Raw genomic sequence first — 12,735 nt, 5'->3', positions numbered from 1 at the left:
GCTTTAAACTTTAATTAATTTGTATATACTACATGTTTAGCTCTGGGGTCAAGAAGTTGTCAGAAGATAACATCATCCTAAATTATAATTTTTTTATGTGTTTTTTAATGGTAAATGAATGTTTACAGTGTGTTGTTAATTGCAGAGCTATTGAAAAAAAAGAAGTGAAAAGAAAGATGTCAAACCTCAGCCAAGTAACGAAAAAGTTACTCAAAAGTAACGTAACACAAGTAAAGTTGCGCAACTAGTTACTTTTTTGGGAAGTAACTCCATATTGGAATGTATTACTTTCAAAAGTTTATGTGAAATACGACCTCCAGCTCAGCAGTCAACAGATAGATCTTATTTTTGATGGTTCTTATCTGGGAGTCTCCAACAGAAGACGCAGTTACAGTACCTCAGAAGGACTGCAAGGAGACGACTCTGCCTTTTTATGATAAAATGGTCCTTTGTATGACACCTCACACCTGTACACATTCTCACGACTCCAATTATGAGCAAGAACTGAGTACAGTCCCACAGCAGAGAACGTACCTGCGGGCCCTTTGTGTACTTGAGGAGAACTGACATGCTTTTTCAAACCTGTCACTCCGTTTACCTTCCATGTGATTTTCACCCCTTTAGACTGTAATCCAGTAATGACACATGCAAGAGTTACTTTCTCTGAGCGCCGACTGTCAACTCCAGCAGGTAAAAGAACATGCACCTTCGGGGTCATCAAGTGCTCAACATGAACACGTGGAACTGGAAAATATGTCAAAATATGTGAGTACACTGTGTTTGTTTGCATTTAAAGGGATAGTTCACACAAAAATTAAAACTCTGTCATCATTTACTTACACTTTACTACACAAGCAAGATATTTTCTGAAGAAAGCTGGAAACCAGTTACAATTGACTTCCATAGTATTTGTTTTTCATTTATTTATTTAGCAGATTTTTTTTAATCCAAAATGACTTACAAGTGAGGATAAAAGAATAGCTTCAAATCATCAGAGAGCAACAGTTTATAAATTCATTCATTCATTCATTTTCCTTCGGCTTAATCTCAACTTCAGAGGTCTCCACAGTGGAATGAACTGCGAACTATTGCCGCAGATGTTTTACCTATAGCGGATGCCCTTCCAGCCACAACCCAGTACTGGGAAACATTCATACACACTCATTCACACACACACACACTCATACACTAAGGCCAATTTTTGTTTATTTAATTCACCTATAGCCAGGGACGTAGACATTTTAAAAGTGTGGGGGGTGGGGGTGGAGCTGTATGAGATCCAAAAGTTTACGTTCATATAATTATTAGTCACCTGTTCCTAAATGGTCTGTCTCTAAAAGTGAGGGGAGCGTATCCCCCTTGTCCCCCCCGGTTGCTACACCCCTGCCTATAGTGCATGTCTTCGGACTATGGGGGAAACTGGAGCACCCACACTCCAAATGGGAAGAACATTCAAACTTCACACAGAAATGCCAACTGGCCCGGCCGGGACTTGAACCTATGACTTCTTGCTGTGAGGCAACAGTGCTAACCACTGTTTACGTGTAGCGCTGACATGACGCATCTGCCACTTAACTAAACTACTTTTACACCAGTCCCAGTTCACTCCCTGATTACGCTCACTCAGCATTATGCAATCATTTTCCTTGTCTTTCCGTGTTTCTGACCCTAATTTTGTTTATTGTTCATGATGTTTTGCTGCCTGTCCCAACCATTCACCCGTTTTTCTTACCACCCTTTCGATTACCCGTATGCTCCAGTTTGCACCTGTTGTGACCTTTCTCTGCCTGATGATTCTTTAATTAAACTGCATTTGGATCTGACTTCAGTTTAATTAAAGAATCATCAGCAGGTGATTGGTTTTATTACCTTTTTTAGGGAGTGAACTGGGACTGGTGTGTGAGTGAGGTGCATGTTGGTGTAAGTAGTTTGGTTAAAGGCTGATTTATACTTCTGTTTCGCAGAGGCTGATGCCAACGCTGATACGCACCACCTAAAAAATGTAGCTACATGTTGCAACAACATGTAGTACAAGCTCTGAGATTGGTCAGCTTGGTAGCTGTGACCAGTGTGGGTGGGACAGAGAGCCGCACTAACAAGTTGGAATGAGTGTTTACAAGGGTCGAGTCCTGTGAAGGAGCTCTAGATGGAAACTTTTTTGTGTGTGTTCATTTTATGATTAATGTTGTTGCACGTCTGCCGATTCCTCCCTCGGCATAAGTGAATTTGAGCTACTTCCACATCAAGGTAGCATGCAGAAAAAACACAACACCTACGGAAAACACGACACAGAGGAACATAAAATCCTACTAGCGTTTTGGAAGTGCAGAGCAATACAAACAGCACGCAGAACTATAAATGCACAACTACATGCAAGGCAGGCGCCATGGGTCACGCTGATCATTCAATGCAGAAGTATAAATCAGACTCAGGTGGCAGATGCGTAGTTCTCCAGTGATCTGGCAATGCTGGCCATCATGACAGTGTGAAGGACACACAGAATGGCACAATGTTTTCCAATAAGTATGGGATGCTTATAAGAAGGTACCTGGTGCATAAGGAGAGGAAAAGCGAATAACTCCATGGAAGGAAATCAATGGCTACTTGCTTCCAACTTTCTTCAGAATATCTTCTATTAGGTTCAGCAAAAAAAAAAAAAAATTAATTGTACTCATAAAGGTTTGGAACACTTGAAGATAAGTAAATAGCGAGTAAGTAACTTACTTTACATTCTTTTGTCAGATTAGTTCCAGTTTTTCTTTGGTACTTAAATAATTTATTTAAAACAATGAATATTTTATATATTCATTTATTCATTCATTTTCTTTTTGGCTTAGTCCCTTTATTAATAAAGGGTCGCCACAGCGGAATGAACCGCCAACTTATCCAGCACATGTTTTAGGCAGCGCATGGCCTTCCAGCTGCAACCCATCACTGGGAAACATCCACACACTCATTTTATATAATCATATATAAATATATATATTTATATATTTTGTAATCTTAAAGTTTGCATGTTCTCCCCATGTTTCGTGTTTGTTTCCTCCAGGTGCTCCAGTTTCCCTCACAGTCCAAAGACATGCCATGTGGGTGAATTGCAGCTAAAATTGTCCATAGTGTATATGTGAATGAGTGTATGGGTGTTTCCCAGAGATGGGTTGCAGCTGGAAGGGTATCTGCTGTGTAAAACATATGCTGGATAAGTTGGCGATTCATTCCACTGTGGTGACCCCAGATTAATTAAGGGACTAAGCCGAAAAAAATGAATGAATGAATAATAACGCATACAATAGATTTTATTTCTACACAATATTATATGTTTTATGTTTTCTCTTGATTTTTCCTGTTTATTAGAATTGTATTTGAGTTTATTCATTGATCATTGTTTGTTATTAGTAGGCCTAAAAAACTGCAGATTATAAATATCTGTTAAATATATATTTATTCAGTTTTTATATCAATTTCATAAATATTATTGACTAATATGCAAATGTATTTTTATCATTTATTAACAATACAGTTTGTAAAGTAGTATTTACTTTTAGTCTACACAATATATTTATTATATGAGAGGCTTGTTTTGTTTATCAAACAAGTGGATCTAAATGGATTTGCATTGTAAACCTTTATTTTTTATGTTTTATTTTATTATGATTTTAGTTACTATACTCTCAAAATCATTCTGCATGAATCCACTTTGTTTGTTTGTTTGTTTGTTTGTTTTTACACATTTCTGTATAGAAATGGCAAAAATGAGACAGCAGAGAGCAGATTCTGTCTGGCCCTGGTTATTACCATATAGAAAACAAATTATTCGTTTTAAATCCATAAAAGCTAATCCACAAATTATGAGACTTATAAAAAATAAGTCGTTTCCTTACATTTTTAAGCTAAAAAAATTGTTACAAGCGATTTGAACTTAACTGGCTTCATACAGCTTGTATAGTGTAAAAACATAAGTTGAAATAGGGTTAACTTATTTTAATAGTTTAAACTAACATGAAAACAAATATGCTGTCATAACTTATTGATTATATGAACTGCAAGTTGAATCAAAAAATTTTTACAAGTCTTTTCATCCTGCAGGTTAAAACATGAAGTTAAAATTTCAGAAAAAATAAAGTTGAAAACTGATTAACTCATAAGTTAAAGTAACTAAAAACTTTTGGCTTCATGACTTTTTGATCATATAATTTTTAAAGTGCATGTTTCATGCCTACAAAACTTAAATATGTAATATTTAAAAGCACTTCTTCTTACCATCTACAATAAGTCGAAGTCCTCTGCTAAACATCTGGTTCATCTGGTCCTTTTCACCTAAAGCTATGCTGTAACAGAACATTCACTTTATGAGCTACACACACTTAAAAAATGATAAATAAATGTTGTCCTTAAAACCTTACCTTAGCAGAAGAGAGACAATAAGGGCAATCACACTAATTGGCTTTCTGTCCTTATTCATTTCTGTTTTGTTGAATTTTATTTCCTTTAAATGTCTTATTTAATGTGCAAAATAATTTTTCACCTAGAGCCAGTTAAGCTTTATTTGCTTCAGTGTTGACTCTTATATGAAGCTGACTGAGAAGTTGACGGTTAAGGGAAGAATGTCCCATGTGCTCATGTGCTTTTGTGCAGATGGTCCATTTAAAAGCAATCAAGCATTACACTGCTGAACACTTCACATTACAGGCTAAATGAATTTTGGTTTAGGTAATTATCTAAATGATTTATAAAAAAAGAAAAATAATTCAAACAGTCGCATTGTGTTTTTAGATTTTCTTTCTTATTATAATGTCATTAATAGGCTTGTTGTAAAAATATATGTATTTGGGGTTCATTTATAGTTGTGAATTGCATTATGGTTCCTTGATCTCTGCTCTGTCAACTTTGATATTGAAAATTCAACTCTACAGTTTAACAAACTTGAAATAATATAATATATAAGAAATAATATAGAGAGAAACAAGTCTGTAAAATAACAGAAAATTTAAGGACAGTTTTTTACAAGGTTTTTGTATAATAATTATACCGTAATATATTAAAAATGTTAATAAAAGTGACTTTTCCCAATGTTCTTAGGTTAAAAGTTGTCAGAAAAAAGATCAAGATCTCATGCAATTCAAAAGAATAAATGAAAAATAAAAACATGAATCACAAAATATGGCTAATTTATTTTTTCAGTGTATAGTTTATTCATGTTTTGAATTAGTTTTTAAAGTATATATATATATATATATATATATATATATATATATATATTCTTTTTTTACAGTTTAAGTTATAGTTAAAGCAATTAATTTATTTTGCTTATGTTAATGTTTTATGTTATCATTTATTTCAAGTACTGAGCTTTTTTTCACTTTTAGCTTCTGTTTACAATAACAACGATGGGCAGGCAGTATCTGTTAAAAATATCCGTTAATTAACAGTTTCCGTATTTTGTGATTCACAGGTGTTTATTCATGGCTATGAATCTATGAGACCTTAATTTCTGCACAGTTGATTTTTTACAGTATATGGAAAATAGATCTTTGCAGTTTAACATGACTTTTTTTGATATTTTAGTAGTTTAAAACAATATTTTATTAATAAACTCAACAATCAATTAATAAAAAGTTTATTACCAGATTTTTTACTATATTTACAACTCAAATACACAATATATGACTTCAAACTATTAAAATGTCAATCAATGATATGTCAATAAAAGTAACCTTTTCAGAATGGTCAACTTCAAAAGTTGTTGGAAAAAAGATCAAGGTCCCACAATGCATTTAAAAAGAAACTTTATATTTATAATTGTCCATAAAATAACAGAAAAGGTTAGTTTATTACCAGATTTGTTACTGTATTTACAACTCAAATACACAATATATGACTTCAAACTATTAAAATATAATTAATTGAAATATAAGCATTTTTTGTTGCCTGTTAAAGAATAAAAGCAGTATGTTGATACTGCTCCTTCAACAAACATTTAACAGACTATAAGAAACTTTGCAAGTAAATGTCAGCTTACACTAACACTAACCCCAACCTAACAGTCTATTTATTATCTAATGAGAATTAGTTGGCATGTAGATGCAATGTAACTTAAATCCAACAAACGGACCATCAAAATAGTGTGAATAAAATCTCAATAAAAGTCACTTGTTACCAGATTTTGTACTGTATTTACAACTCAAATACACAATATATGACTTCAAACTATTGAAAATGTCAATAAAATCTCAATAAAAGTAACTTTTTCAGAATTTTTAACATCAAAAGTTGTTGAAGAAAAGATCAAGGTCCCACAAACCATTCAAAAATAATGTTATATTTAGAAATAAATTGTTAAATGTTTGTTAAAATATTAAATAACTGCCTTCTTATTAGTTTTAAATGAAATTACTACTACTACTACTACTACTACTACTACTACTACTACTACTAATAATAATAATAATAATAATAATAATGATAATAATAATAATAATAATAGTGACGCAGTGGTCGCTGGTTCGAGCCTCGGCTGGGTCAGTTGGCGTTTCTGTGTGGAGTTTGCATGTTCTGTCTGCGTTCGCTTGGGTTTCCTCGGGGTGCTCCGGTTTCCCCCACAGTCTAAAGACAAGTGGTATAGCTGAATTGGGTGGGCTAAATTGTCCATAGTGTACGAGTATGAGTGTGAGAGAGTGTGTATGGATGTTTTCCAGGGATGGGTTGCGGTTGGAAGGGCATCCGCTGCGTAAAACATATCCTGGATAAGTTAGTGGTTCATTCCGCTGTGGCAACCCCGGATTAGTAAAGGGACTAGGCCGAAAAGAAAATGAATGAATGCATAATAATAATTAATATTAGAGTGATTTCTGAAGGATTGTGTGACTGGAGTAATGAAGCTGAAAATTCATCTTTAAAAATCACTGGAATAAATTATTAAATTACATTATAAACTACTCTTGAACAGTTATAGTTCAATAACATTTCACGATTTTACAATTTGTACAGTATTTTTCTTCAAATAAAGGCAGCTTTGGTTAGCAGGATAAGCTTATTTTAAAACATTTAAAAATCTTACTAACCCCAAATTTTGGTAGAGTATATGTATGAAATTAAACTATTAAGAAAACTATAATAACTAGTCAGATTGTTAATAAACTAAACATTTTCTAACATCATGTTAATGTTTTTTTTTTCATGAATCAACTGAATTACTCTCTGAATTACAAAGAAAACATTATTTTTCCCTTATTATGATGATATGATGTGTTGAAAATATTTTTGACTGTTGTTCAGTTAAGAGGGACGTAAAAACAGGAAAGAGACGTTGGTTTACTGGCAGATGCACATTCTATCACAACACTGCCAGCACTTCTGCACTGATCTCCTGGGATCCTTTCAATCCAGCAACAATGTTTGCAGTTTTTGAAATGCAAGCCAAAAACATTTGAACATTAAATAAAAGACAGCTTTCAATAAAGAGAAACTGACGGAAAAACTAATACACAATATAATATAATACAAATCATGTTTATCTTTGTTCACCATAAATAAAGTCCATTTGCACAGTGAAATAAGATAAAATATGATGCAGCTCTCAAGCATCTACATTCTTTTTGTCCAACATATGCATCTGTTGTTTGTCTGAAAATCCACAGTAATAGGTTCCGGTGTCATTTCGCAAAGTTGTGATGATTTGCAGAAAGTGACGCGAGTTTAAGCCTTCTCTGGTTAAAATGGCATATCTGCTCTGGTCCAGTCCCATGCCATAGCGAACAATTGAAGTGTTGGTGATATTGTAGGAGAGGATTATACATAGCCCCTGTCCAGCAGTCTGTTTATACCAGCTCAAAACCCCCTCGCTGCTGTTGGGCATCAGTGGGCAGCTCAGCGTAACATTTTGCCCCTGCTGTACAGAGATGGTCAGTGAAGTCCTCCATATAAAGCCTGAAATTATATGAATGGTAAAATGTTTATGTGTGTATGTTTGTTCCTTAATGTCCCCACAAGTATAGCAATACCTGTAAATATTGACCTTGTGGGACATTTTTTTTTTGTTCCCATGAGAGAAAACTAAAATTAAGTTTTTAAAAAATGTTAAATTACAGATTGTTTCCTTTGAGGGTTGTGATTCGGTATAAGGATAGAGTATACAGCATGTACAGTACATTGTAAAAAATATCCAGAGATAATCTAGAGATTGGAGATCAACATCCCATAATGCAATCCACAACCATAAATAAACGGAAAACACTTGTAAATCACAAATTTACAAAAACTGTTTTTAACCCTTATGTACTGTTGGGGATGTTTTCATCCTTTCTGGGGTGAGTTTGTGTCTTAATTTGGCCATAGGTTTTTCTGTGTTTGAGCTAGTGGAATGGTTTTTGGTGACAAATCTTATTTTCACATAATTTAAGAAAATGCTTTGAATAAAAAAAAAATCTAATCAATCCACAAAAAATACACTCTTTACTTGTTATGTTAGGGATGAAATCCCACTACATTAAACTGCTGTAAAAATGCACCAGATAAATATTCTTTTCAAATTTCTTTGCATAAATCTGTTAATCAACCTCAGTCCTGATCAAAACTACTGTTCTAATTAGTGGGTAACACTTTATTTCGATGGTCCATATGAGTATTAGTAGACTGTCTGCTTAATATCTGTAAGTAAAGTTTATTTATGAAGCACATTTAACTTCAGTTTGGCACTGACCGAAATGCTGAACAAAACCAGAGCACACATTCTAAAACTGTAAAATAACAATAAAAGTAATAAGATAAATAATAGTATGACCGCAACAATGCACAATAAAGATTAAAAGCCAGGAAAGGCAATAGAATAAAAATGTGTTTTAAATCTGGACTTAAAAATAGAGAGGGAAGAAGCACTCTTAATGTCCGGTGGCAGCTGGTTCCACAAAATGTGGAGCAGTGACCGCAAAGGCTGCAAAAAACCTCCTTTAAGTTTAAGTCTGACTGAGGAATTTGTAGTAAAATTTTATTTGATGATCTAAAGGACCGAGGAGTTGAATGTAAGTTTATAAGTTCAGAAATATAAGAAGGTGCTCAGCTTTAAAAACAATAAGTAAAAATCTTGAACTGAATTCTAAAATTAATAGGAAGCCAATAAAGGGAAGCTTGGTGACTGTTAAATCTGCTGATACTGCTCCTTCAACAGATATTTAACTGACTATAAGAAACTTTGCAAGTACATGTCAATCTACACTAACCTTAACCCCAACCTAACAGTCTACTTACAATCTAATGAGAATAAGTTGAAATGTAGACGCAAATTAACTTATATTCAACAAACGGACCATCAAAATAAAGTGTGACCAACTGTTTAAAAAATTAAATGATTTTAACTATTTAAATGATGTTACTGATTTGGTGAAAATCAAACAGACAAAATGACACATTTTCAATATAAAAAGTAATTGTGAGCTGAAAAGGGTTATAAAGTGTTGTATTGCCTTTAATGCATTGTTTTTGATTGATTTTCATTTTTTTCACCCTTATTTACTGTTGATGGCTCATTGTTTTTGTCCCATTGACTTTCATTTTAACCACTTTTTTATTACAAAACCATGACACTATATAATCATGAATTTTTGATTGTTGGTGGCATTTCCTGTTGGGAAGAGGTACAATTTGTCAATATCAATTTTATTTTTATAGCACTATTTACTATTTATTTATAGCACTATTTTACTATCCGTACTATTACTACAGACAATTTTCATTTATAAAATGGCAAATCAAAGAGGTAAGTTAAGTTATTAGATCTGTTAGGAAACAGATCTAATACAGAGGAGCAGAGCATTCCACAATGTAGGACCAGCTACTGCAAAAGCATGGTCACCCCTGCATTTCAGCCTTCACTTAGGGATACATACAACAAAAAGTTAAGGTAACTTAAACAATTTGAGAAAACTGATTGCAACAAACTATTTAAGTTCAAAAACTAATCCTAATGAGTACTGTGAACTTAATACATTTGAGTAAATGAGGCAATTTAAGCACAGTAAAACCAAATAAATGAAGAGAACTCAAAGCAACTGAGTACTGTAAAACCCAATAAGTTAACTCAAACTGTTTGAGGAAACCGATTGCAACAAACCATTTGAGTTAAAAAAACGAATGTATATGAGTACTGTGAACTTACTCCATTTATGTTTAAATAATGAGATATTTATTAACTCATTACCATCAATACTGAGTTCAAAACTCCATAATCAGTGTTATATTTAAAAATAAAAAATAAAATAAAATAAATAAATAAAAAAGTGTTTGTATTTTACAAATAGTCATCTATATTTTTCATACAAATCTAAATGGACATATTTCAAATAATGTTTCAAATTGCTGAGATGGCCAGTCAATTTGTGAAAACATTAATTATTTTGTATTCTACATAAATAAGTAGTTTTGAGTTGCGGTTACTTAATGACGTCATCACACAAAGTAATATGTTAGTAAGAACCTATTTATTGTGCATCTGGATTTAATGTTTTAATTTAATATAATACACAGCGCCTCAGAGAGTAGACAGGACGGGCTTACGCTTTTCAGATATTACGCGATGACGTCACTGATATGCAAATTAGTCCTTGACGTTATCTGGCAACATTTAGCTACTTTTCAGGCAGGCTTTAGCAACTTTTCATTGGAAATAGTTGGCAACACTGATCGCCCTGCTCCCCGGTCCGCTGTTCACTTCCGCGACTCCCCAAACCTCTTCACTTTCGTCCGAGACAATTAACCCCCCCTTCCCTCCACTTACGTGCACTTACACCTCTCCATCTTCGATAACATGCAGGATCCGTTACCCCGATGTATTCCGGGACCTCGCAATTCAGAAATTAAGCATTGACATGGAGTAAATAAAAACAAAGACTGTGTATTTATGCACCCTTGTGGTTATAATGAAAGTCAATTGAGCGCAGCCACCAACAGTAAATTAGGGAGAAAAAATGAAAATCTAACAATGCATCAAAGCCAAAGTTGTTACTAATCGTTCACATGTCCAATACTTTGATAAAAGGTAAAGAAAATCCAGTCCACAATTACTTTTACATTGAAAATACATTATATTGTGTTTTTTTCACCAAATCAGTGACAATTTGTGAACTTGGTAATTAAAGAGTTAAAATCCTGTAAATTTTTAAAACAATTTAGTAGTTTTGATCAGGACTGAGGTTCATTAACAGATTTATGCATAAAATGTGAAAAAATATTGATCAGATACAGTTTTACAGCAGTTTAATTCAGTAGATGCTTTCATCCCGAACATAACAAAATGATAGTGAATTTGAACAGTCACAAGAGATAACATACATTATTTTACAGTATATAATTATCATTACATATATGGGAAATCCCTGTAATTATAGCTTTACAACTTACAGTAGCTGTGTAAGAACAAGTTTATGTTCTTGCTTAAAAACAATACAAAAAATTATCTATGTATTGTATTAGACTAACTAGCAACCATTTATATTGTGTTGTTCTTTTGCTTTGATTTTGTAGTAAATAATCATGTCAATATTCATGAATTATAGTTAAACAATCATGAATATTATTAATATTATTAGTGTTTGGTTATGAAAGCTTTATTATTTAATGCATTCATTCATTTATTATCCTGAAAACAAAAAATAATTCTGCAATATGTTTATATAATAACAAATTAAAGTTTAAAAGACTCACAGTGCAGTGTAAGATACAGAAGTGAAAGCAGCTTTATGTTGCAGCTTCTTTGAAGATCCATATTGTTTTATTATTAGCGAACTTGGCTAAAAGCGGTTGACGTTTGGCTGTCTGTGTCATGCCACTTCCTGTTGTATGCTTTATATGTAGTTTTTACAGTCTTTACAGTCACAAGAGTCTCTCCGGAGAAATGAAACCGCAGATGGGAGGTGCAGTTCATCAGGTTTAGCCTTACAAACAGTTAGGGATCTGGGAGGACCCAAACACGCAATGAGGTTAAGGGGGTTTTGTTGAAAGAAAGAGGGGGAACAGGGATTATGTGGCAAACTGTTAAGTGAAGGTGGGTCCTGCAGGAAAGCCCAGAATGGTGTGGATGGCAGTAACAGATGGCAATTGGCTTGAAAACAGATAAGGGATGACAGGCTGTAGGTGGTGAAGGTCTTCAATGCAACACAGCAGAGCACCGTCAATGGAGGGTAGTCTCTGATCTGGTTGCAGTTTGACAGAGTTGCCAGCAACCAAGGACTCATAGAAGGCAATGCTGGACAGGACTAGTTAACACTAAGGGACAGGACACAAGACAAACATACAGAACACACAAAGACAGACAGAGACAACAACAAAACTAAACTGTAGAGAGAAGTGGGGGTGACATGTTGGCTCAGTGGTTAACACTGTCACCTCACAGCAAGAAGGTCGCTGTTTCGTGAGCTGGCTGGGTCAGTTGGCATTTCTGTGTGGGGTTTGTATGTTCTCCTCGTGTTCACGTGTGTTTCCTCCGGGTGCTCCGGTTTCCCCCACAGTCCAAAGACATGTGGTAAAGATGAACTGAATAAAATTGACCGTAGTGTATAAGTGTAAATGAGTAAAACATATGCTGTATAAATTGGTGGTTCATTCTGCTGTGGCGACCCCTGATAAATAAAAGGACTAAGCAGAAGGAAAATGAATGAATGAATGTAGAGAGAAGCACAAAATGAAGTAAAATCAAAAGACTAGAATTGTTTAAAATTACTTGAGATAATAAAACTATAAAAAGAA

The 12,735-nt window shown here is 33.8% G+C and overlaps 2 protein-coding genes across 2 annotated transcripts; both read right to left on the bottom strand.

The window, feature by feature from the left end:
* Positions 1-245: 245 nt before the first annotated feature.
* si:ch211-1a19.2 (uncharacterized protein LOC100142650 homolog) lies at positions 246-4,462 on the bottom strand. Its single transcript, XM_056467717.1, has 3 exons — positions 4,404-4,462; positions 4,261-4,328; positions 246-744 (listed from the first exon to the last, which is right to left on the bottom strand). The coding sequence occupies exons 1-3, from the start codon at positions 4,460-4,462 to the stop codon at positions 389-391; spliced, it is 483 nt and encodes a 160-aa protein (XP_056323692.1). The 3' UTR covers positions 246-388.
* A 3,069-nt stretch (positions 4,463-7,531) lies between these two features.
* On the bottom strand, positions 7,532-11,794 carry sid1 (secreted immunoglobulin domain 1). The gene is made up of 2 exons (XM_056467661.1): positions 11,695-11,794; positions 7,532-7,926 (listed from the first exon to the last, which is right to left on the bottom strand). Exons 1-2 carry the CDS (start codon positions 11,753-11,755, stop codon positions 7,577-7,579), a joined length of 411 nt encoding a protein of 136 aa, XP_056323636.1. The 5' UTR covers positions 11,756-11,794; the 3' UTR covers positions 7,532-7,576.
* Between the last annotated feature and the right edge of the window lie 941 nt (positions 11,795-12,735).

This window comes from Danio aesculapii, chromosome 11, assembly GCF_903798145.1.
Source record: "Danio aesculapii chromosome 11, fDanAes4.1, whole genome shotgun sequence".
Taxonomy (NCBI): domain Eukaryota; kingdom Metazoa; phylum Chordata; class Actinopteri; order Cypriniformes; family Danionidae; genus Danio; species Danio aesculapii.
This window is presented reverse-complemented; position numbering and strand designations above follow the sequence as displayed.